Source organism: Centruroides sculpturatus, unplaced genomic scaffold (assembly GCF_000671375.1).
Source record: "Centruroides sculpturatus isolate CEXI.00-Female unplaced genomic scaffold, Cexi_2.0 scaffold10, whole genome shotgun sequence".
Lineage (NCBI taxonomy): Eukaryota > Metazoa > Arthropoda > Arachnida > Scorpiones > Buthidae > Centruroides > Centruroides sculpturatus.
The window spans coordinates 1,611,022-1,638,991 of record NW_019384396.1 but is presented as its reverse complement, the minus strand read 5'-3'; the positions used below and the strand labels follow the sequence as shown (position 1 = coordinate 1,638,991).

Sequence of the window (27,970 nt, the reverse complement as noted above, 5' to 3'; positions counted from 1 at the left end):
GGGGGAGGCCTTATATTTAGCAATTCAGCAAAACCTCTGCTAGGTCTTATTTTCGGGGAAACATGGTATGTATGCGAACAAGCGTTTTCGCTTATGAATTTAAACAAGTGCAAAACACGGAACAGGTTAACCAACGAGAATTTGGAAAATCTGCTGGTTGTTTCAACATCTGCCATTACGCTAGACATCAAGAAGATTGCCGCCAGCATCCAATCTCAGCCATCACATTAATCACTTGGAGGTCCGGCCCCCAGTCAGTAAACTTAATCCTAATTTGGCCCTTCTTCAGAAAAGGTTGTGCATCCCTGCTTTATACTATAGCTTACTTTAAGTTTACATAAACTTCTTAATTTATATACTAAATAAATATTTTCTACAACTATTATTTGAATGAATAATACATGTATATATATTTAAGTGATGAATCATTAACTCATTAAATAACTAGTTATTTAAAAATTAAAAAAAAAAAACTTTTTTCCAATTTATATAAAATAATTATATTATAAGTACATTTTAACTTTAACTTTTCAATAATTTAATAATTGCATAAGTATGTACAGTACATGTGTATTTATATATATAAATGAAGTAAATAAAATTTCATCCTACAATGAGTATTTGATATAAGAATGATGTTACCATATAAAAAATTATTTATAATTGTAATGTGAACATAAATCATTTTGTATATAACGATTTATTTGCATTTCTGATTTGGATTTTGAAATCTAAAAATGTTACAAAAAATTTGAAGGTATTTTGTTATAAAACATTTGGCATTTAAATTCTTTATTTTTGTTTATTGTAGAATGATAATGATAACTTTAAAATGTTAAGTTGTGAAATAGTGAAACACTTCTTCTGCATTTCAATAATTAACACAAGACTTGTACAAGACAAAAAATAAGTAGTTTTACAAGTCTTGCATTGATTACTGTAGTGTGAGACAAACGTTCTGATATTCTACAACATAAAATTAAGTAAGGAAACGTAATGTGCTTCTAGAAGAAAAAAGACATTATAAAATTTCAAAAGTAGAAAGTAATTAGAATTTTAAAAAGATACATTCATTTAGAAATGTTTTTAAACTTATTTGTTTTCAATTGCAAATGAGAAATTCTGTGTAAAAAATATAAATTATTACTACTACAGATAAGTTATTAAAACATTTCAAAATAACAATGGCTTGCATATTCTGATGTGTACCATCTTTATTTTGAAAGCCTTAGATTATCTGAAAGAGATGGTAGTCATGGTAGCCTATTATGTGTGTGTAAATTTTGCTAAATGAATTTATAGAGCAATTTCAAAATTCTTCTATAATAAAAATGATATAATATTTGTACTTCTAACAAATTTAACCATGCCTAAAGGGTCTTTTGGAATAGAATTACAAATTTTTTAAAAAATGTTTGATATAATCAAGATTATGAAACTCCTAGAAACAAGGTTAATGTAATTATTTTTGATGTAATGTGTATTTTTATGGAATAATTTTTATGATTTTTCATTTTTAAATGATCAATGACCAAATGATTTCAGTTGCTCTAAAATTATCCTATCTCTATTAAAATCAAAAACTTTTCCTGCAACATTATGTTGCAGGAAAAGTTAATGAAAAAATCTCCAAATTAAATCAGTTATTATTTTGGAGAAATGCAACATTGTATAACTCATGTAGTAATTGTTTATAATAATACCCTTTTATTGAGACAACTGAGTTTTAAAAAAATTTTTTAGTTTTTTCCAACTTTTGATGTATTTCTTATATTCCATCTAAATCTTTTAATGTATTTGTCAAATATTAGCTTATTATTTTTATAAGATACTAGTTTTTGTGTTTAATTGGCCTCAATTTTCCACTAGCATCTGTTTTCCCTTAATCTTGAGAACAGAGACAGATAAAAGTTGAGACCAGATATGGAAAGCTTAGGGAACAGAAGGCCCCAAGTAACTATATACAAACTTCTGGTTTGTACTGAGTCACATTATTTCAATTCAACAGTTTTCTCTAAAATGGAATTGGATAGATGACTGGCATGTCTGTTGTTATCAGGAAAATTATGCTATACCAAGGGCAAGACACTACTAAAATCAAGAGCATAAATTAAATAAATTAAAAATATGATTAAAAATTGCAGCTCAGCATTGTGACAATGTCACAATAATTTTATCAATTTTTGTATTATAATGAAGTTGAAAACAAATTATATAATGTTCAAATCAAACATAAATTAATTTTAAAATAATTTTTTTTTTATAAATTTCAGTTCAGTATATCTGAAACAAAAGTTCGTAATGAATTATGTTTAATTCAATGAAGTTTTCCATTTGAAATCAGTAATTCTCAATTTCTTATATATTTTTAATTTAATTAATTCTTTTTAATAAAAATAAATAAAATTGGCTAAAAACCTAATTTTGTTTTAAAAGCTAATTTTAAACAAATTATGAATGTTGCATATTTTCATTCCTAGTGTCCATACATTTCTAAACTTTTATAAATTATAAATTTTCTGGATTACTGGTTTCAGATATTTTATTATGAAATAATAATTATTTGATCTATAGATGAATATATTATAAGTTACTAATTGATAGAATAATTAATTATAAAAATTTTATATTTCAGTTTATAGTGAAAATGAGCCAGATTTGAACAATGAGCTTGAAATATCAGTAAGAGTTTATATTTTTAATTATTAGGAATATTTCAAAAGTTAAAATGAGAATAGATAAAAATTGTAATTAAGATTTGCATTTTCTTTATAATTTACTATCATTCATTTGTGAAGAACTTACTTTTTAATCTGTAGAATAGTATAACTCACTAATAATTCTGCTAAATTCAGTTTATAGATACAAATTTTTTTTTCAGTTTAAATATATATATATGTGGGTGAGATGATTTTTTTAAAGTTTTCATACTTTTGCACACATTGAAGTTAGTGTTAGTGTGATTGATATAACATTTCAAGAAGTTACTGTTAAGTTTTTCATTATAATCTTGCTCTTTATGAATTACAGTAGAGCATAGATTATCCAACTCAATTGGGGACTCAGGTTGGTCAGATAACTGAAAAGAAGGAAAAAATACATTATTAGTATAGTATATTAGGATATTAGTATATCCCATGTAATTAGTTTATTAGTATATTGCTATTAACCAACTTTGCGTTGAATTTTCATTGATGTTTAGCCTAACAAATTTTTTTCTAAAATAATAATCGTCGCTATTGTATTCTTAAAAATTATTTTTAAACTATTTTATTGCTCATGAAACAAACAACCACTCATAATTATAAAATTAAGTCTATGATGTGCTGAATTTCTTCCAGAACTTTCTAACTTAAAATTAAAAATTTATTACATTTGAATACATGCAAATGGACAAAAATATTAGTTGCAAATAAGGAAAAAAGAGCTAGTAAAACAGTTTATAAATAAATAAACAAAAGTCAAATAATTTTTTTATAACTAAATTTACATATTAACTATTTTCTGCTTTTGTGCCATTATTTTAGCTAATAAAAATATAATTAAAGTATATAAAATAGTATTGTTTTCTAATTAATATATTTATTTTTGTCAGACTGCAGAGACTGTTGAAGCTATTGTTCAACAGTTAATGGAGAAGCAGCGAGCTAAAGCTGCTGTAAGGACTCATGAATGTGCCTGTGATAGCACCACAAAGTCAGTGGGAAATACCTCTGAAAATAAAAAATGTAGTCATACATTGCATCGTATAATCTCACCAAAATCACAATCACGCAAAATGAGTTCATCTAACTCAACAGTATCAACTACTACTAATCATGTTTCATCATCCACAACTTTGGTAGCTGTTAGTCAAGCTGGAATTCAGAAAGTGGAAGAAACTGCCAATAAACGCACAGTGGGCACTACAAGAAGTGCAACAACTGTTACTGCCACTAGAACAGGTAGTGTAATTTTAGCTGCACCCTGTCAACCTGTATTGAAAAGTAACAGGCAAAAAGACTTATCTCAGACATCTACAACAGCTACCACATCTTTAATTCTCAATTTATCTCATTTACAAGAAGGAAGTGGACTTTTAATTTTAAATAGTGCTACTGCTGCAACAGAAGTAGGTTTAGCTTCAGCATCTGTTACTCCCGTTACCTTCTTATGTGGTCAAGAAACTGTAACTACCTCTCATACTCAACCAACGACTTCAGTGTTGACAAGTTCTCTCGCAAATAATAATAGCGACATGAGTCACGTTGAAGATACTATTGATTGTGATAATCAGAATGAAAAGACTGTGTTTTGTACTAGTCCGAATGGGAAAGATCCTAATTTTGGTAGCATTGCTGATGAATTGCCAAATAAGAAAAAAGATAATCTGAGCTTTTTTGAAGATGCCTTGACAATGCCTCAAGATTTACAGAAGACACCACTTTCTGCCAATATGCTTCCTCCTAAATGTCTTTTATCATCTCAGATCTCAGTGAAAACAGAACCAAATCATTCCAATATTGATCCAGTGGATCTTAGTCCAATGGACTTTATTGACAATGACATTTCAACACCAGACGAAGAAGTTTTTAGTTTAGATACATTTGATATGCTCTCTGATCTCCCTAATTTGGATGAAATTAATCCTGATCTTGCTCCAAGCAGTGGTTTTTCCATGAGTAGTCCTTCAGCACTAAGCATTTCATCTGGTTTAGGTTCGACGGTGAAGTCTAATAGCCCACAGTCTATTATTCACTATCGTGATGGAACTGCAAATATAACAGATTATTCACCTGATTGGTCTTATACTGAGGTATGTATATTTAGATTAAAATTTTAATTTTCTTGTTTTAGAATAGAAGCATATTCATGCATCATAAAACCTTTGTAAATGTATGTATGTATATATATTTGTAAATGTACATATATATATATATATATACACATTTACAAAGGTTATATATATATATATATCTTTAATGACTTCATTAAAATTTAGCATAGTAACATTTGATTTTATTATTAGTATCTTTAGTGCAATTAAAAACAGAGTTGCCATCACAGAATGTAATTTGAGATTAATTCTTATTAATTCCAATTTTTTTAATATAATTTTGCATAATCTGGTTGATGTCTCTAAGTATCAGCTTATAACAGTTCATTAAATAATTTTAATGAACTGCCCCTTGTTCGGCTGCAATTTAAAAAAAATTGTAGACCTATAAATTTCTACTGTCATCCATCTGTGTGTCTGTCCTTCCTTAATCTCAAGAATGGAGTTAAATAGATGGTAGAGACCCCATATACAAAGTTTAGGGAAAGGAGACCCAGATTAACTATATATTATTTCAATTCAAAAATTTTTTCCTGAACAGAATTAGATAATGACTGCCATGACTGTTGCTAACAGGAAAAGTATGATGTACAAGGTCAAGACACTACTGAGCAATTATTTGGCTTCAATTTGAATGGATATACATTATCTTATTGAGGTATTCAAGCTGTAATGGATGTCAAGATTTTTCAATGCATATTGTTGCATATACAGTAGCGCATCAATTATCCAAATCAATTGGGGACTGGAGTTGTTCAGAAAATCAATTTTTCAGATAACCAATTATGTATGAAAAAATATATTAACCAATCCGATGTTGAAATTTGTTCAAATCCTGGCGTGTCCTTAAGTACTCTCTCATGGTCGTGAGTGCTGCCAGCTAAAACATGAACACCAACAAAAATAATATTGGAGTAGCCCAAGACATAGCCAAAGATTGCAGCGCCACAGCACTAGTGGAAATTTAAATTTGCTGACTGGAACGCTTTTGGTTAACCAATGTTTCAGTTGATTGATATTCAGATAATTGCTGATTTATTGTAATAGAAGAGAATGTAGGTGGCCACATGATTTCAAAATTTAATATCTGTTTTATACAAAATGTTGAATGATACAAAAACATTAATATATAAAATTATAGAAACATAACAAAATGATTGCCTAAATAATCACTTAAATAATCATGCTTAACTCCACTAATTTAACAATTAATACTAAATAATTTGCTATTAGAGGTATCATCTTTTAACTGAATTAATAATTATAGTTTTAATAATTTATTAAATAATTTAGAATCATCTGGAAGAAAAGAAATGACTCAGAGCGGGGCTTGAACCCACAACCTTCGCTTGCCATGTGGTGTGTTTGCCAGTTGTGTTGTCATGAGCAAGCCTTCACTTCCATATATATTTAAAATTTAGATATAACCTTACATAGTTAATCATGGTGCCAACTGGAGGACGGCTACTATACCCAAAACTCCACAATGGCACTCAGCCAGCTAACATTTTACCTGGCGAGTTATATATATATCAAACATCACAAAACCCAATATGTATATAGAAACATAACCAAACAATTGCCTAAATAATTGGTCTATAATTTCACTAAGGGTGCCTAATGTCTACCTCTAGTAGCAAATTACTTAGTACTAATCATTAAATTAGCAGAGTTATAGCTTGATTATTTAGGCGATCGTTTGGTTATGTTTCTGTATACATATCTAGTTTTGCGATGTTTGATATACTTATATATGAAGTTGAGAAAACATCATAGTTGTGGAATACTGCACATGAAGATTACAAGAACAAAAAAAAATCTCAGCCTCAGTGTGGATCATTATATGTGCAGGATAGTTTAACAAAGGAATTTTTAGATATTCTGAAGTAGTAAAAACCTCTGTCTTCTCTAAGACGAGTAAATAAAGTATGAAAATGGCCACACAGATGTTCATTGTTTATTTGGTGAACCCAACAACTTTGTTTGTGTTTAGTTTTTAAATATTTTTATAGTAAACGAGAAAATACAGTTTCACTAGCATCCACCTTGTTTGCGATTTTCTTTCAGATCGTGCTTAAAAACGTGATATTTGTAAGCAATGTTGGCAAAAGTAATTTTCTGCAGTATGTCTGTTGTAATGGATGTACTTTGTGCTTGTCTCTCCACCCTAATACTTTTATTTTGCTTGATCATCTAGTATAAGAAAATCTTATGAGACCTGGTGCAAGAAGTTTGGCAACACTGTAAGTGCAGCAATGCAATAAGCATGGTTGGCTAATAGCATCACTAAGTCTGATTTTACAGTAGCACCATACTTTTGATAAATTTTATTTTTATCTGATATGAGACATTCAAAACAACAGTGATATACATCCAAATTTGGTGGAAATTGAGTTAATAAAGCTAGAATACATGACCACAAATATGATGTGGCCAAGAGGAATGTCAACACAGTTCTTGCCCACTTTGCTGCCATATCTAAGGTTTCTCACTGCTGGGATGAAGCTACACTTTTACACAGGGTCTTTGAGTAATATGACTTATGATCCTTGGAGGCTTTAGAAATCTATGTGGCTGAGAAGAAAAGATGTTTTGTTAACTTTGATGTCATTACGGTACCATACACAAGCATGAAAATATTTTATAGATGTGCACAGAATTGAATTTATTTATTATCATGCCATATAGAAAATTGGAATGTTGAAAGCCTTTCATTTAAACACACACAAGGAGAGTTACTGCCTTTCATTTAATTTTATGCTTTAAACTATACGGCATGACATGTATCAAATATCTTTTTGAAAGTTTGGAATTTTTTTTAAATCTAGTTGTATTCTCTGTCAAATGATAAACCAAAAAAAAAAGAGTTCTATTTCCTGAGGAGGGCCTCTAAATTGTGGCCAAAAACTTTAGAGCTTTACAGTAATTTGCTGGAAATTGCATATAAGTGTTAGTTTCACTGTTGTACAGTTTGTTTTTATGTTTTCTGTTATTTATCAATTTATATACATAATAAATGAAGATATAATATTTCTGAAAAAACAAAAGAAATTTTATGCAACTTTTTCAGCTTTCACAAACTAGGCAGGTATGTTATGCCATCAAAATTTCCTAATTAGTGTGACAAAACTAATTGCTTTGATTAGATATAAGTTTGAAATTGGTGTAATCTAAAGAGAAATTTATATAATTTATTGGCTTAATAATGTATCCACCTTGCATGTGAGAATTAATTTGAGCACTACAGTCGACCCCCCCATAATACTGTTGATTATTTCATTTTATATGAATTCCATGTTGTACAAGTCACTTAGATTTTACAAATACATCACAGTCAGGCACACATATTTGTAAAATCTAAGTGACTAGTACAACATGGAATTCATATAAAACGGAATTATCAACAATGTTATAGGGGGGTCAACTGTACTTGTTCTTTTCCACACAATTCTAAATTAATCAGTTAAGATGATAAGTTTAATCATTAAATGCATTTATTAACAGATTTCAGTACGGTCTGAATACAGTGATAGATCATTTCAATAAATGAAAAATTATAGCTTATTTTATATATATATATTGTTGGCTTAATTCTAAAACAAAATTTTAAAAAAATTATAATTCAGTAATTATTATGATTATATTTAGTTTTATCCTAAAATCAAATAAATGTTGGTGATTTTCAAATATTATTTAATATATCATTAATACTTGTTTTCATCATGGCAGTGAGACACATCACTGAAGTAAAATTTTATACTTTTAATTATTATTATTATTCAGTAATTAAACTTCTGATGTACTTCTTTCTTCTTCTTTATCTTTGCCTTTTTCCATATTTATAAGGGATTAGTGTTTCCTTTTCTAATATGTTTTTTTCCATTTCTCCCTATCAAAGGCTTCTTTTCTCTTAAGTCCCCTCGGATTCAAGTCTTCTTCCACCTTATCCTTCCAATGCATCTTTGGTCTTCCTCTTTTCTTCTTTCCTTTTACTACTAGTTTTCCAATTTTCTTTCCAACATAATTGTCACTTCTTCACTCTGTGACCAAACCATCTCAACCTACATTCTTGCATCTTTTTGCTCAAGGGGCTCATGTTAACAGAACCTCTAATAAAATCATTCCTTATTCTATCCTTCCTTGACACTCCACACATCCATCTCAATATTCTCATCTCTCCCACCTCCAACTTTCTTTCTTGGGCTCTTGTTATTGCCCATGTCTCATTTCCATGTAACATTGCAGATCTAACAACTGATTTATACAATTTTCCTTTCGGATTGCAGCTAACTTTCTTGTCATATAACACACCACTCAGCTTCCTCCAATCATCCATCCCCATTGAATTCTATACTGCACCTCCAAGTTTAATCCTCCTCCCATCTCGACAAATGTCCCAAGATATTTAAAACCGGAACAAAAGGGAACTGCCCATTTTGGATTTTAATATTGCGTTCATCTTTACCATTTAGAGTCATATAAACTGTTTTAGTTCTACTAATCTTCCAAAACTTTCCTCCAATCTTCCAGTTTCTTTTTAGCCTTGGTTTGAGAAAGTTCACACAGCACAATATCATCTGCAAACAGCATACTCTACGGAACCTCACACTTCATGTCACACACCAACACGTCCATTATCAGGTCAAACAAATAAGGGCTAAGGGCCGATCCCTGATGCAAACCAACATTAACGAAGAACCCTTCTGTAGTGCCCACACTACTCTTAACTTGGGTCTCTGCTCCCTCGTATATTTCATGATGAGACTAATATATTTTTCTGAAACATTCTTTTCCCTCAAACCATCTCCATATCTCTTGCCTTGGTACCCTATCATATGCCTTTTCTAGATCTATGAACACCATGTGCAAATCTTCCTGCATTTCCCTGTGCCTTTCCATCAGCTGTTTTATAACAAATATAGCATCAGTCATACTCCTTTCTGAGAAAACGTCAAACTGTTCCTTTCCAATCTCAGATTCCTGCCTAATCCTTTTTTCTACAATTTTCTCCCAAATCTTCATATTATGGGACAGTATCTTTATACCTCTAATTTCTCCAATTCTGTACATCCCCTTTACCTTTAAAGATTGGCACAAGAATACTCTACTAAACATATGTAGCTAGAACTATTTCTAAGATTATTAGCACAAAACCTTTCTCACTAATTTCTAGCCTTATTAACAGGAGTACAAACGTTTTCGGCCTTCTTAATAGGCCTTCCTCGTGTACCCGAGGAAGGCCTATTAAGAAGGCCGAAAACATTTGTACTCCTGTTAATAAGGCTAGAAATTAGTGAGAAAGGTTTTGTGCTGATAATACAAGAATACTCTTCCTCCATTCATCTGGGATCTTCTCTTGCTGCCAGAGTTTCAATATGTATAATAAATAATTATGTACAATATATCAAATTCATGGAAATGGCTTGCTTCTTACAAAGAAATATTTAAAATTTTTATCTTTCATTTTAAGTTATTGTAATTATTATTATGAAGATATATCATAGTTACAAAACATAGACTACTTTTCATATGCAGTATCTTTTAATGTACACAGTTATAAAAATTGAAATGTCAACCAAACTCATTGTATGTGAAATATAGACTTTATAACATGACTTTCTGATTTGTTTTTATATTTTATGTTTAACTTTTATTTTATGCTTATTTTTAAGTAAAAAAAGTNTAAAATATAAAAAAAACGCCGGACTATTGTGTAAATTTATTATATAAAAAATAAAAAATACAAAAAACATAATTTATACGACCAATTAAAATTATTATAGTTGAAGATTACGAATTAAAATGTGAAAATGTTCTCTGCATTCTAAAATATGAATGCTAAATAATTGAAAATTAGACAGGGGGAGAAAAATGTGAACAGAATCAGAATTTGATTAACAAACTGATTTTTATTTGAATATTAACTGCTCTTTTTTTTACAATTGCAGATTTCCTTTTACTTCATTCAATGTACTGCACTTTATATAATTCTGAAATGAATGGACTATGAACTGTGTACAGTACATCTGTATTTATTTTCTTAATTCTATAAAATTTATTTTTATTTTCAGGGAGGAGTGAAAGTCTTGGTCACAGGACCTTGGTATTCGACTTCATCTCCCTATTCAGTATTATTTGATAGAATTAGTGTTCCGACCACTCTAGTGCAGAGTGGTGTATTAAGGTGTTACTGCCCAAGTAAGTTTATTTTTAATATATTCTCTGTTAATCTTACAAGTAAATAAAAACTATTTTATCCAATAAATTTATTTATTTTAAAGGTCACGAAGCTGGATTAGTTTCGTTACAAGTTGCCTGTGATGGCTTTGTTATTTCCAATTCTGTAACATTTGAATACAGGCATCAACCTTCTTCTATTTCCCAGAAAACAGACAATTGGTTTGATGTTGAAGGTAATTTGAGTTTTCTGTTTATCATTAAGTTAATTCTATTAAGTTTTTCAATAATTTTTTTTTAATATTAGAAACTACTTTGAAATTCTCATTGCTGGAAAGATTAGAACTAATGGGAGGAAAAATTAATTTTAACAATCAGGATAAAAATGAAGTTTCTTCATTATTTTCACAGGTATGACATTTTTAAGTTTTTCACTTATATTAATTATTATTATTTATTTATTTCTATTAGATGAATCACAACAAACAGATCACATGTTCGTGTTGACTAATATTTGCATCAGGTTCTTCCCAAGTACCTAGGATATTGTAATGTAACTGTGTATAATGTTCACAGACCAAAGCAGTGCAGCTTTTTGAAGTTGACAGATGTTGAAGCAAATTAACATTGACAAAATTAAGTGCTGCCCCAGGATTTTGGAAACTGCCCCAGTGTGCCAGTAATCACTGGTACTATATTAATCACTATATACATCAGGTTTTTTCATTGCTGAGAAGAGTTTATTCTATTTATTCATCATATCACTTACAGAATTCATGTAATCAGCCTCCTAATTTACTTGTATATGAGTAGGAAACTGTTTTAGTATGACACTTATGAAAACATGTATATTACTTGAACAGAACTCACTGAACTTAGTAAAAATGTATAAAATGTTCATTAAATGAGAAAATAAAAAGATAGAATCAAAACACTTTTTTGTTAGGTTAGGGAAATTTATTTGAAATATTGTTAAAGTATTAGACACTTATTTTTTTAAAAACATGTTATTAAAATAATTTTATTGTGTTTTGAATAGGTTATGTTTGGAAAAGAGAATTCGTTTGAAGATCGATTAGTAACATTGTGCCAACATTTAATGAGTGCCACATGGGTTCAGCGTTACGATGCAAGCCCTCTGACGTATTCTTCTTGTCCTGGATTAACGTTACTTCATTTAGCTGCAGCACTTGGTTATAGTCGTCTAGTGTGTTCCTTGTTACATTGGCGAGCTGAAAATCCATCTCTCATTCTCGAAGCAGAAGTCGATGCATTAAGTAGAGACAAACATGATTGCACTCCACTGGTAAGGTTTTCATTAATTTAATTTTTTTTACAGTTTATTAATATATTTTCAAGAGTTTTATATTCTGTCATTGAAATATCATATTTTCCTGATTTATCCTGGAGGGGAGTTTATTTCTAAAACATATATACACCTGGGATTTGAACTCTTGGAATTTTTTTCAAGGCTGGGGTTTATCTTGCAACAGGAGATGAATGAGTAAAAATTGAAAGAAATATCTTAATGTACATTTTTGAAACTACCTAAACTATTTATTGATTGTATTTATGGGTTACAGGTACAATATTTGAAATAATTATTGTTTTCATAGTTAACCAGATTCAGTTTCTTCCAATTTGGTTGTTATATTGTCATTTGTGTCTATCTTGATGTCACTGTTGTAATCAGGATCTTGACTACCATCTTCAATTTGAGTTTCCTAATTACCCATTGCTGATAAGGTCGTCATTTATGGACTCATTTGCGACTTTCCCATGCTCAATATTTGACAGTATTTATAATTTTTTTTCCAAAAATGTTCCAGTGAACCTTAGAATAGAAAATGCCATTTGACTCTAGACAATTTGAAGAGTTATCTCCTCAATTTTAAATTTCATATACAGTAGAGCGTCGTTTATCCGAATCAATTGGGGACTGGGGTGGTTCGGATAACTTATTTTTCGGATAACGAATCATGTACGAAAAAATATATTAATTTATCCCATGTTGAAATTTTTCTCCGTTGCGTGTCGCTTCGCGTTGAATTTTCGTCGATGTTAAGCCTAACGAAGACTATTGTATCGTTAAAAATTATTTTTTTATTTTGTACAAACAAAATAAATTTATTGAAAAATATAAAAACAATAAAAAATTATACTTCAGATGTTAATTTAGTATCAAAAACGTAAAATATTTGAGTAGCCCGAGAAATAGCCGAAGATTGCAGCGCCACAGCACTAGCGAAAATTTAAATTTGCTGACTGGAATGCTTTCGGATAACAGACGTTTCGGATAACCAGCTTTCGGATAAACGACGCTCTACTGTATGTCACTCTAAACTACATTACCTTATACTTTGCATTACTTCAACATGTTTCTCATGCTGGGGTTTATTTTTAACAGCAACTTTGTTCTTTGAGGTTAATTTAGAAATATGATACTTTAATTTACAGATATGCTATTTTTATTGACAACTTATTAGATTTATTTACTGAATTTCTGATTACAAGTAAAAAATTTTTACCAGAAATTTGACTGTTAAATTACAAGTAACTTGACACTAAACTTCAGTTTCCTTTACAATCAATCCCTTTTGTGAGAGAACAAAAATACTTATTTGCCACCATAGCCAGTTGACCAAATACTGTGAAGTCAACATTGATTACAGCATCATAGGTGAAGAAATTGAAATTATTTCCAATGTGCAGACGACCAGAATGCAAATAAGGATAATTTGCATATTATTGCATATTGGATACTTAAAGCAGATAAAAAAACAACCTCATTAGTAAATTTTATTGATATTGTCATCATTTCATCTGTTTTTGCTACATCTCAAATTTGAATGTTCTTAGTACATAGACATGCATGCCAGTATTAGTTTTAATGAGTATTGCTGTTTAGAGAAAGTGCCTATAAATACAGTCTATTGTTGAATAATTATTTGTAATGCAAATAATCAAAAAATGGTAATCTGTAATTCTTTATTAATAAATTTGAGTTGATAATTAAGAGTTATAAATTACATTATTTGCTTAGTAATTTCATTTTAATTAACAAGATTAAGTTCTTTTTTCATTTATCTTCAGATGATAAATATCTCAAAAAAGTTTAATCAAAAATAAATTTTTAGACACTAAAACATTTTAATTTATTTATAAACAAGATTATTTAAAATATATCTATGAATACAAATCATATTCTAGAATAGTTTTATTTTAAGGATTGATCAGTTCTGAATGTGAACTTTTTCAAATTATAAATAATCAATAAAACTACATCATACTACAAAGGTAATTGGTTAAATTACTTAAAACTGTTTGAAAATAGCTACTTCAGAAAATTATTTGACTGACTGACATTGTTAATAAATAAAGTATAAACCCTAGGACTATAGGTTCATTCAAAGAAAGAAATCAAGATTAAGATAGAAAAAATGTTTTTGGTACAGAATGATTTATATCACATTGTTTGATGTATGTATTGAATTTTATAATTGTCTAAACTTAGCTGTACCTTAAATTGTTAATTTTATTATAAAAAAAAAACTTTGCTTTTTGTTAATTATTTTTATTTAGTAAATAAGTATTTATTTCACAAAGTTACAATAATTATATACTAAACATATACAAAATACATTAATAATGATCTTGATATTTGATTATTATTATTATTATTAAACTTAAGAACCAATGATGTTTAAATCATTGAAAAATTAAAACTTTACTATTCAATTTAATTCTTAAATACAATATTCATGAAATGGTCATAAAACAAGATTTATACAAAGTTATGACTTAAATTAACTATTGTGCTAATTAATTACTTTTAAATTTAAGGCTTTTCATATTCTTAATAATTGGATTTGGATAAAAGCAAATCTAAATTTATATCTAGGTTTTATTTATATAATTACATGAAATAAGTTTGAATGTTTGTTACAATTTAAACTGAATAAAATTGGCATGATGATAAAAATATATATATATAAATAATGCATACTTTTTAGATGTGGGCTTGTGAACGGGGCCACAAAGAAGTAGCTTTGTTGCTTTACCAGTGGAACAGAACAGCTGTTAAAGTGACAGACACTCAAGGAAGAAATCCCCTTTCCATGGCCAAAGAGAGAGGTTACGATGATCTGGTTGAACAGATTGAAAAAACTGAACAATCTCTTCAAATTCAGGATCTTGTTAACACATCTGGAACTGACTCACTATTACAGAGGTAATATAATCTGTGTATAATATAAAATTTTAGGAGAAATCTATATATGTAGTGTGTATGTACATTTTTGAAATACTTGTTTACTGATATTGTGTATGAATTTAAGAGCCGTTGTGAACTAGCACTTTGTGAGAGCAAAATGCTAGCAAAGGTGTGCTAGCACAACTGATAATGTCAAAGGCGCCGCCCCTTTCTTCTTGCCCATGTGGTTTTTCCTTTGCTAGCACAGCGACACAAGAGTACACTCACTGTTCACAGAATTCAACAGCTAGAGCAGTCACGCTAGCAAGAGAGAGCGGGGAGACAAGTGACTACATGAACATGTCACATGTTGGAAAAGAAATTATAGAATTTTATCGATGTACGTAAATTACATGATTAATACATTCAGTATTGAAAAGAAAATAGTATAAACGTTGTATGTAAATAGTAATATATAAATAGTTTTTGGCTAGTTAAGCCTGGTTAGCCTAGTTAGGCTTAACTAGTAAACATGTTTTTCCCATGCTGTTTCAAAGTTCAGAACGAAAACTGACTGATTACAAGTATAGATTATAATAAAATCTTGTTCTATAGCCAATCCACATCTGTAAAATCCAGGTCATGTGGATTATGTTACGCGAGCAAATGTTGTGTAGTTTGCGGCTGCTTCTCACCCGCATAGCTTACCTAACAAAAATGGCTCATAGCCTCGTGGGGGCTGAGGGGGGAGAAATTTAAAAACTCTCGATGAATGATAATATGCAATATGTATCGTCATCGTCTCCCTTGCCGTTTGGATTGCCGAGCGGTAACAATCAACGACGTGTAGAAGCAGTTGAGTCAGAGATAGATGCTTCGTTTACAAACAACACAACCGTTTATTAAACACGAAAAAAGCTTACAAGATTTCCGCGATCTTTGAAGTTCTGCGGCGGCTGCGGCCTCTGGGTCTTCCTCTCCTTTCCAAGATAGTCCCTTTTTGAAGGAGTGTCCCTTGTTCGCGAATGAACCATTCCATCACGTCTCAACGACTCCGGAACGATGCGGTCGACTTCCGTTGATGGAAAGATGTCGATCCGAGGTTGGGAGATGGAGACGAAGATGGGTGCGAGACACACACACGACAATAGATCCGTCACTTGGAACTTTCGGGAGAAGAAGCCGTCGCGTCCTCGAATTTCTGGGGTTTTAGCTGTTTTCTCTCAGATTCCCCTTTCCGATTGGTCTCCCGTCGTCACCTGATGACAATTCGAAACCTTTCGGGGGCACGGGAGAGGTCAAAATCGAAGTTTAATCTGATTTCCAACCGGAAATGGTCGACGGACTTACATTCTTCTATTGTTTGAAAGTCTTCTATTGCCTAGCGTCGTGTTTTCATAGAATAAAAATCTATTTCTAACTACTAAATATTTTTTCTCTAAAACAATTATTTTCCGCGAATTTTAGTGAGGGTTTGGACCTATCCAGAGCCTCACACATGGGGGAAAAAAGGAAGGGCTTGGGAGTGACCGAGCGTACACTAGCTCCTGCATCCTGTAGTTTGCTGTGGCTCTAAGATTATATTTTCATTTGATATTGTATTTATTTTAGTTTGTATGAAAAATTTTCCTTTCTTTTATCATGTTACATTAAGAGTTAAAATTCAAATTGCAGTATATTTAATAATAATTTCTCTTAAGACATAACTATAATCAGTGGCGGCCTTAGGGGGTGTCGAGCAGGGCAATCGCCCAGGGCCTCGCTCTTGGAGGGGCCTCGCGCAACAACCAAGTAGAAAAAAGTTGATATTTAAAACTTTTTATTTTATCCTTGGCTATTAGTTATAACAATAAAATAAATTTAATTTATAGTACAGTATATATTANTCGGATAACAGACGTTTCGGATAACCAGCTTTCGGATAAACGACGCTCTACTGTATGTCACTCTAAACTACATTACCTTATACTTTGCATTACTTCAACATGTTTCTCATGCTGGGGTTTATTTTTAACAGCAACTTTGTTCTTTGAGGTTAATTTAGAAATATGATACTTTAATTTACAGATATGCTATTTTTATTGACAACTTATTAGATTTATTTACTGAATTTCTGATTACAAGTAAAAAATTTTTACCAGAAATTTGACTGTTAAATTACAAGTAACTTGACACTAAACTTCAGTTTCCTTTACAATCAATCCCTTTTGTGAGAGAACAAAAATACTTATTTGCCACCATAGCCAGTTGACCAAATACTGTGAAGTCAACATTGATTACAGCATCATAGGTGAAGAAATTGAAATTATTTCCAATGTGCAGACGACCAGAATGCAAATAAGGATAATTTGCATATTATTGCATATTGGATACTTAAAGCAGATAAAAAAACAACCTCATTAGTAAATTTTATTGATATTGTCATCATTTCATCTGTTTTTGCTACATCTCAAATTTGAATGTTCTTAGTACATAGACATGCATGCCAGTATTAGTTTTAATGAGTATTGCTGTTTAGAGAAAGTGCCTATAAATACAGTCTATTGTTGAATAATTATTTGTAATGCAAATAATCAAAAAATGGTAATCTGTAATTCTTTATTAATAAATTTGAGTTGATAATTAAGAGTTATAAATTACATTATTTGCTTAGTAATTTCATTTTAATTAACAAGATTAAGTTCTTTTTTCATTTATCTTCAGATGATAAATATCTCAAAAAAGTTTAATCAAAAATAAATTTTTAGACACTAAAACATTTTAATTTATTTATAAACAAGATTATTTAAAATATATCTATGAATACAAATCATATTCTAGAATAGTTTTATTTTAAGGATTGATCAGTTCTGAATGTGAACTTTTTCAAATTATAAATAATCAATAAAACTACATCATACTACAAAGGTAATTGGTTAAATTACTTAAAACTGTTTGAAAATAGCTACTTCAGAAAATTATTTGACTGACTGACATTGTTAATAAATAAAGTATAAACCCTAGGACTATAGGTTCATTCAAAGAAAGAAATCAAGATTAAGATAGAAAAAATGTTTTTGGTACAGAATGATTTATATCACATTGTTTGATGTATGTATTGAATTTTATAATTGTCTAAACTTAGCTGTACCTTAAATTGTTAATTTTATTATAAAAAAAAAACTTTGCTTTTTGTTAATTATTTTTATTTAGTAAATAAGTATTTATTTCACAAAGTTACAATAATTATATACTAAACATATACAAAATACATTAATAATGATCTTGATATTTGATTATTATTATTATTATTAAACTTAAGAACCAATGATGTTTAAATCATTGAAAAATTAAAACTTTACTATTCAATTTAATTCTTAAATACAATATTCATGAAATGGTCATAAAACAAGATTTATACAAAGTTATGACTTAAATTAACTATTGTGCTAATTAATTACTTTTAAATTTAAGGCTTTTCATATTCTTAATAATTGGATTTGGATAAAAGCAAATCTAAATTTATATCTAGGTTTTATTTATATAATTACATGAAATAAGTTTGAATGTTTGTTACAATTTAAACTGAATAAAATTGGCATGATGATAAAAATATATATATATAAATAATGCATACTTTTTAGATGTGGGCTTGTGAACGGGGCCACAAAGAAGTAGCTTTGTTGCTTTACCAGTGGAACAGAACAGCTGTTAAAGTGACAGACACTCAAGGAAGAAATCCCCTTTCCATGGCCAAAGAGAGAGGTTACGATGATCTGGTTGAACAGATTGAAAAAACTGAACAATCTCTTCAAATTCAGGATCTTGTTAACACATCTGGAACTGACTCACTATTACAGAGGTAATATAATCTGTGTATAATATAAAATTTTAGGAGAAATCTATATATGTAGTGTGTATGTACATTTTTGAAATACTTGTTTACTGATATTGTGTATGAATTTAAGAGCCGTTGTGAACTAGCACTTTGTGAGAGCAAAATGCTAGCAAAGGTGTGCTAGCACAACTGATAATGTCAAAGGCGCCGCCCCTTTCTTCTTGCCCATGTGGTTTTTCCTTTGCTAGCACAGCGACACAAGAGTACACTCACTGTTCACAGAATTCAACAGCTAGAGCAGTCACGCTAGCAAGAGAGAGCGGGGAGACAAGTGACTACATGAACATGTCACATGTTGGAAAAGAAATTATAGAATTTTATCGATGTACGTAAATTACATGATTAATACATTCAGTATTGAAAAGAAAATAGTATAAACGTTGTATGTAAATAGTAATATATAAATAGTTTTTGGCTAGTTAAGCCTGGTTAGCCTAGTTAGGCTTAACTAGTAAACATGTTTTTCCCATGCTGTTTCAAAGTTCAGAACGAAAACTGACTGATTACAAGTATAGATTATAATAAAATCTTGTTCTATAGCCAATCCACATCTGTAAAATCCAGGTCATGTGGATTATGTTACGCGAGCAAATGTTGTGTAGTTTGCGGCTGCTTCTCACCCGCATAGCTTACCTAACAAAAATGGCTCATAGCCTCGTGGGGGCTGAGGGGGGAGAAATTTAAAAACTCTCGATGAATGATAATATGCAATATGTATCGTCATCGTCTCCCTTGCCGTTTGGATTGCCGAGCGGTAACAATCAACGACGTGTAGAAGCAGTTGAGTCAGAGATAGATGCTTCGTTTACAAACAACACAACCGTTTATTAAACACGAAAAAAGCTTACAAGATTTCCGCGATCTTTGAAGTTCTGCGGCGGCTGCGGCCTCTGGGTCTTCCTCTCCTTTCCAAGATAGTCCCTTTTTGAAGGAGTGTCCCTTGTTCGCGAATGAACCATTCCATCACGTCTCAACGACTCCGGAACGATGCGGTCGACTTCCGTTGATGGAAAGATGTCGATCCGAGGTTGGGAGATGGAGACGAAGATGGGTGCGNAAAAACTAATATTTGCAACGTACGGTACATTAGATAAAAAGTTTGGACAATTATCCACTCATTTTTTATATAATTTCACTATGTCTAAGCCAATCAAAATCAGTAGGTGACAACAGTGTCCTCTTCTTGTAATTTATCTAACAACAGATCTTGATTTGGTAATTCAGACAATCTAAATCTAAAATAAAAGAAATGTATTAATTGAGAATAAAATATTAATATAAATATACAAAATCATAAGCAAATCATCTATCAAAAATGTTAAAACCATAAGTAAATATAGTAAAAATATATGAAAATATTTATATTTTTCACAACTTTTTGGCATTTACAAAGGTTATTTTTTTTCAACCTCCACTGACCCAGAATAAAGAAAACAAGAATGAGGAACAAAACCATTTTACTTGTAGAAATTAGTTACAGTCTTGACCTATTTTTCCACATAATTGCCTTGTCAATTCAGGAAGACATCATACCGTAACACCAGCTTTTGTATACCCATGTCGAAGAATATTGCTGCTGGGCCATTCAGCCAAACTTTAACACTGTGAATCAGTGGTATATACAGTGTGGACCTTGAAATTTGAGGCAACTCCTCACTGAGCTCAGAAATCAGGAACCAACACCCAGTGGCGGCCTTAGGGGGTGGCGAGCAGGGCAATCGCCCAGGGCCTCGCTCTTGGAGGGGCCTCGCGCAACAACCAAGTAGAAAAAAGTTGATATTTAAAACTTTTTATTTTATCCTTGGCTATTAGTTATAACAATAAAATAAATTTAATTCATAGTACAGTATATATTAATATTAATAAGTGCCTACTATTTCAATTCACATACTTTGCACAAAGGACAAGGGCCTCGCAAAGATCTGCCGCCCAGAGCCTCGCAATGGATAAGGCCGCCGCTGACTATAATTTAACTATTACTTCAAGTTACTAATTATGTATATTATACATTTGCAATAATTTATTGATGAAAGCAAATATAAGTGTTATAATTAATATAGGGGATAAAAAATTTTGTTGAGTTTGTACTGAATGAATGTTAGAATTGTGATTTGAAATAAATACTAAAATTAATAATGTTACTGATCTTGAGATAAACTGATAGTGTAATTTCTGATTATATATACCAGTTGTTCTTTTCACTAGAAAAATTTATTCAATGTATTATATCATTTCAAATATAAATTCAAGTTTCCAGTTCCTTATTTAACATGTTGATTTTCAAAATAGGTGTTAAATATAATAAGGTGGGGATTTTGATTCAATTGTAGTTGGGCACCTCTACCAGATGCCATCTATGAGTTTCTTGTCAAATATAGTTTCACTTTTAGTGATGGAAACAAGAATATTTGTAGTAAATAGATACTGTATAAATAATAGGTATATAGTTTGTATCTGAAATAATAATGAAAAATAAGTTATAGTACTAGAGAATAAAATTTTTTGACAGAAAAATAATAAAACTAACTCATGAAAATAATGTTATGTTTTATTGAAACACTTTTCCATAGCTAGCTTCTCTCTGCATGCTACAGAATAATAGCTTACTTTACAGCTTTTTTTAAAAGTTTTTACGCAACATAGCATGATCAAGTAGTTCTTTCACTGAATGGTATAGCTGTGTGTAAATAATGAAATTCATCTTCAGTCCTAATTCTTTATGCAGTGTTTGCATTTTGTTTCCAATCAAACTATTCAATGATTTTTTTCCCTCTTAATTTCACTTATTATGGTTTAACCAATTGTTTAATAGAAAAGGATGTATACACAATGAATAACTATTTCAAGAATGTGTAATGCAGTTTTTACATTTGATGGTTTCTACTTAGATGATAAAAATATATATATATAAATAATGCATACTTTTTAGATGTGGGCTTGTGAACGGGGCCACAAAGAAGTAGCTTTGTTGCTTTACCAGTGGAACAGAACAGCTGTTAAAGTGACAGACACTCAAGGAAGAAATCCCCTTTCCATGGCCAAAGAGAGAGGTTACGATGATCTGGTTGAACAGATTGAAAAAACTGAACAATCTCTTCAAATTCAGGATCTTGTTAACACATCTGGAACTGACTCACTATTACAGAGGTAATATAATCTGTGTATAATATAAAATTTTAGGAGAAATCTATATATGTAGTGTGTATGTACATTTTTGAAATACTTGTTTACTGATATTGTGTATGAATTTAAGAGCCGTTGTGAACTAGCACTTTGTGAGAGCAAAATGCTAGCAAAGGTGTGCTAGCACAACTGATAATGTCAAAGGCGCCGCCCCTTTCTTCTTGCCCATGTGGTTTTTCCTTTGCTAGCACAGCGACACAAGAGTACACTCACTGTTCACAGAATTCAACAGCTAGAGCAGTCACGCTAGCAAGAGAGAGCGGGGAGACAAGTGACTACATGAACATGTCACATGTTGGAAAAGAAATTATAGAATTTTATCGATGTACGTAAATTACATGATTAATACATTCAGTATTGAAAAGAAAATAGTATAAACGTTGTATGTAAATAGTAATATATAAATAGTTTTTGGCTAGTTAAGCCTGGTTAGCCTAGTTAGGCTTAACTAGTAAACATGTTTTTCCCATGCTGNTGTATACAATTTTTAATATTTTGCAGCAAATAATAATTATTTTTATACATTCATAATTCTTATTTTTCATTGAATTTAGATATAATTCCTTTAAATCTTGTGAATTTCATTTAGAGATGCAAAATATCATACAGTAAAGGTTCATTAATTCAGAACCTAAGAGACTACAGTGATTCTGAATTATCAAAACATTAGATTATTGGATTTTTTTACTAAATTCAGCAAGTTATATGCAATCTGAATGTTTTAGACGTTGGAGGTGACTCTGAAAGTTTTGTTATACAGGAATACTGTAAGGCCTGAAACAAAATATTTTTTATTTATGTTCAAAGTACTCTCCTCTGGCCAAAATGCACTTATGTAATTGCTCCTTTCAAAGATCAAAAGCATGACACCACTCATTTACTGGAATGCTATCAAAATACTTGTCATGGAAGCTTCAATTCTATCCTTTGTGTTAAATTTGCAACTCCTCAAATGTTTTTGAAATTGAAAAATAGTCAGAAGTCACACAATGCCGAATATGGTGGATGTTGAATGATTCTTATATTATTAGCTTAAAGGAAATCAACAGTCTCCTTGGCAGTGTGTGATGGATTATCATGATGCAAAATTTTACTCAAATTTTCAGTGATTCCAGAATTCTAGGAAAACAAACTATAATGTACCAATTAGCTGTTACTGTCTTCTGTTCATCAAGTTTAATTGCTCTTGCCAGATCAGTGCTGCTGAAAAAAACAGCAAACATAACTTTTTTTTTATTTCTCCCTGCTTTTTTACAGTTGTTGGAATTGGATCATCTTTATGAATCCATACATGATATTCTTGACATGTGAGACAGTCTCATCATCTGTGACAATCTTGGAAATAGTCTGGTGTCCACCTTGGTTCAATATTTTCAGAGTTTTCTTAAAGATTCTGACAAACTCTGACTTTTGGAAATATGTCAACTTATTGAGACACTACTTTTTTTTAACCATAACTCCTTATGCCAAATGTCTGCAATTGCAGTCTATAGTCTCTCCTGTATCATTTCATAGGTACATTTTTGCAATCATACATTGGACAGCAGTTACATTTTTAGGAGTCACTGCTGTTCATGGTTGTCCTTCACATGGTTCATCATGAAAGAAAGTATCACACATATGAAATTTTTTAAACCACCTGAACATAATAGTAAAGGATGGAGCATCATCCCCAAAAGTCAATTTCAATTTTTTATAACAGTATGTCATTCAGTCTATCACAAAAATTACAGTAAATCATTGCATGAAGTGCTTCTCTAGAAAGTTTCATTGTTACTATTAGAAAGGGGATGGGAATCTGTCTCATTTAGATTAAGGGAGATTGATGAAATGCATTTATGTATAATGTGTCAGATAAAGTTTAATTTATCATGGATGGTTTTCTTGTATTGCAAAACTTTCAGAGTAATCCTTGTATTTTGTATCAGCACATACTGATGTGTGCTTCAGATGTTTTTATTCACACTGTTTAATCATTCTGAAGACGATACAATGCATGATTGATACTGTGTTAAGATTGATTGCAGTACTGAAAAAACATTATTTAATGAACACATTATTGCATAAGATTAATATTCAAAATGATACATATACATGTAATAATTATTTTCCAGACATTTGTTGTATACATACAATACACAAAAGCTACCTATGCTCAGAATATGAGAATTCAAATATATAGCAACATGCATGGCTGCACCCCTGCCTTTGTCTCAATTTTTGCCTGAGGTTTTTAGTGCACATGTCCAAACAAATTCTGATTTGCAAAATACATGTTAGATCATTATTAAACAATTCTAGATTATCTGTTACTTTTCAGATGGGGCCTGATTACCTGATATTCCAGATTATTGGATGCTGAATTAATGAACTACTTTTTCTATAAAATTATTCAAATAGTTTCTCAGACAATCTTTAAATATCAATTAATTAAATACAATTTATTCAAGACTAGCAGACCCCACCACGCGTTGTTGTGGCTCAAAATGTATCTATTATAAATGTATAACACTTCCCCCGTGGGGGAGGAATTTTTCGAAAAATTCCTTAGTGTACATTTTCTTGACGTACCCTATTAAAACACAATCAAAAACACAAAAAACCGCATCTGAAATAATATAATAGAAGCCGAGTTCTTCATGGTAAGCCTTAATCCTGTCCCTCTCCCCTGTGGGGAGAATATCGAAAAATCCCTTCTTAGTGTACATTCTGTTGACGTTCCCTATTAAAACGCAATCAAAAACACAAAAAACCGCATCTAAAATAGTATAAATAGAAGCAGAGTACTTTACGGTAAGCCTTAATTCTGTCCATCTCCCCCAGGGGGAATTTCAACATGTATATTATATAAAAACACGTGTGTATTTGAATACAGCGTTGTCAAAATTTCAAAGGAATCAGTAGGAACAAATGAACATTACATTTTTATTTATATAGATAGATAGAAGATGATCTGCTTTAGTTCATTTTCATAGAAAAGCATAATGCCTCACAGAAAAGCAAACATAGGGCATTGTACTCATAGCACCATCTGTTGACATAAAAGCTTTAACCTAGATTATATATTTTAATTTATATGAATGTTTAACGGAATAATATATAGTCTATGTTCACCCTGAAGTTCCATTCTAAATATTGGTGAAAGAATTTTTGAAATCGGATGAGTAGTTTCAGAGATTACCTGCTGCAAACAAACTTACAAACATTACCTCTTTATAATATTAGTATTTTCGAATAATTATTAAGAAAATTTTCGAAAAATTATTTGATTCAATACAAATAACAAAGTATTTGGATTTCTATTCATTTTGAATTTAAATTAAAAATAATGATTTTAAATTAAAGATAATTTAGGAATTAATGCAATATGTATATGTTTGATATGATTTGCAATATTTTGTAAATATGAGCATTTATTACAGCAAAAATATGTTCAAATATAGTGTTAGGAAACAATTTAATATTAACTTTTGAACTACTATTTCTATTTTGGGACATTATTTTTATCAAAATATTATTGGATTAGAAAAAAATAACTATTTTTATATTTATACTTTATATAAAATTTATTAATGCAATTTAAAGAAAAACTTTTACTCAAATGTGTTGCTACTACTGATGTTTGTACTATTTTATAAATAAAAGAGAGATTCTGGTCATTTGTTTGTGGTATGTTTGTATGGGAAATCCTTGTTAGTTCAAAATTCAAGGGATGAAATAATTGTGACTTCAAATTATCTGAGATTTACATATTTCTGTACAATATGCCAAATGCCACTTAACTGATTTAATTTATTAAGGAAACAGAATATGGTTACATGTACAGAATACTAATTTTGTTAAATAATAATATAAATAAACTTGAGGTAAACTGCATGTGTCTGGTGGGAATCTCACAGATTGCCACATAGGTTTTATAAAACTAAAGCAGAATTCTTCAAAATGTAGCACAAATTATTTTTAATGTGATCCAAAAAGTAGTAAGTTTTCCAAATGTAGTAGCCTACAGCCCTACAAATATCTCAATCTGCTACTCATAACCCAATCTTGCAATCTTGAAAACCAGCTGTATTTTACAAGATAAGAGAGAAAAAAAAGGGTAGTCCATGTGTAAGGTGACAAAATGTGTTACTGTAAAAGCAAGGCCATATTGACCAGAGTAGAGTTGTTCTTGGTCTATTGTTCTCTTATGGTAAGGAGCCACCTTAATGTAAATGAATGATTGAATGTATGCTTATCACAGTTCAGATAGAATTTTCACTTTGAATTTCGAACTAACCAAATTCCTTAACATTCAAATCTCTATATCCCTGGCTGGGGCAAAAGTACAGTTATGAACTAATGGGAATTTTGAACTATCCAAGTTCGAATTAATGAGGATTTCCTGTATATGTGTGAGACATCTATATGCATGTTCGTGTTTCAATTCTTGGTGCCATTGAATTTTTTTTTTTTTACAACCTTTCTTTAGGAAATTAGCTTTTTTATGAACTTTTTCATTGTATTTTAAAGAAATATTCTCAAAAGTTTACACACATTTTTCTAATGACCATAAAAGTTTAATTTAGCAACCAAATCTGTCATATCATTATCTACAGACTAATTAATTCATCACAAAAAACATAACACATTTAACTTTGCATTCAGTTAATTTTATTTGAAAACAATAAATTTAATAACATTTTTTAATTATTAAGAATATGTGATCTAAATAATAATTTACAGCTAGCTGAACAGTATTGTTACCATTTAATTTATTACTATTCCTTCACCAAAATACTAATCATTTATTGCTTCCAATGTTGAACTTAATGACTTAGGAATATTTTGAAATTGTTTAAAAATTTTTATTATTTCCATTTATTGATTGAAGAATGTTTGGAAAAAATATTAAATGTTTCAGGTGAGATACAAAATAACAATGAAAGTCCATATATTGATGTTGTTGGAGTATCAGATGAAGAGGCAGAAAATAAATCCTTAGCAAGAAGTAAGTCTTTGATTTATATAATTTGAATTTATGGTTTTAAATCTGTATTAAATTATGAGCAATCATTGTTACAGATGGCGATTCAATGTCTAATCAGAAAGAGAACTGTAATGATATCAACATAACATCAAATCATGGATCAGAAACAGAAAATCATGTTACAAATGTCTTAACTCTTGCAGAACAGATAATAGCTGCAATGCCAGACCATATTAAAGCTACTACAGTGGCAAATTCAAATGAGATCACAGATACAAATGGAGATCTTAAAGACGATATATCTCATTCTTTCTTATCTCAAGATCCAGAAATGTGTTCAGTTGAAGGTTCTCCACCTTCATTAACATTATTGAATGGCAATTCTATTTTTGAATTTAGTGACCAGAATTACAGGTATAGATTCACAATTTTTGTGGTATATATATATTCTTATTTAGTATTTATTATATATGTAATGGATATAATGGAACATTAATGTAATTTTAATTACATGTTGTTTATTTTCTTGATGTGAAACTTTCTTTTGGTTAAATATACAATATTTTTTAATTTTAATCAATTTAGTAACTGCTTTTACATAGAATGGATGATTCTCAAGTTAGCTGATTAATGATGGATGATTAATTGGAATTATATGATTGACTAATTATATAATTCCAATTAATTAATTATTATATAATTAATTAATTGTTAACTAATTGCTGTTAGATATTTTTAAAATCTTATAAAATTTCA

General features: G+C 30.2%; 1 protein-coding gene across 1 annotated transcript in view; it reads left to right on the top strand.

Moving 5' to 3' along the window:
- The window catches only part of LOC111618381 (calmodulin-binding transcription activator 1-like), a 77,815-nt gene that overhangs the window by 25,251 nt on the left and 24,594 nt on the right, over positions 1-27,970 (top strand). Inside the window, exons 7-18 of the mRNA XM_023359894.1 lie at positions 2,636-2,682; positions 3,596-4,795; positions 10,888-11,014; positions 11,098-11,229; positions 11,301-11,404; positions 12,033-12,299; positions 15,007-15,224; positions 17,327-17,348; positions 18,809-18,991; positions 21,992-22,209; positions 27,063-27,235; positions 27,310-27,628. Coding sequence (XP_023215662.1) covers positions 2,636-2,682; positions 3,596-4,795; positions 10,888-11,014; positions 11,098-11,229; positions 11,301-11,404; positions 12,033-12,299; positions 15,007-15,224; positions 17,327-17,348; positions 18,809-18,991; positions 21,992-22,209; positions 27,063-27,235; positions 27,310-27,628 — 3,010 coding nt within the window. The remainder of the gene's footprint in view (positions 1-2,635; positions 2,683-3,595; positions 4,796-10,887; positions 11,015-11,097; positions 11,230-11,300; positions 11,405-12,032; positions 12,300-15,006; positions 15,225-17,326; positions 17,349-18,808; positions 18,992-21,991; positions 22,210-27,062; positions 27,236-27,309; positions 27,629-27,970) is intronic.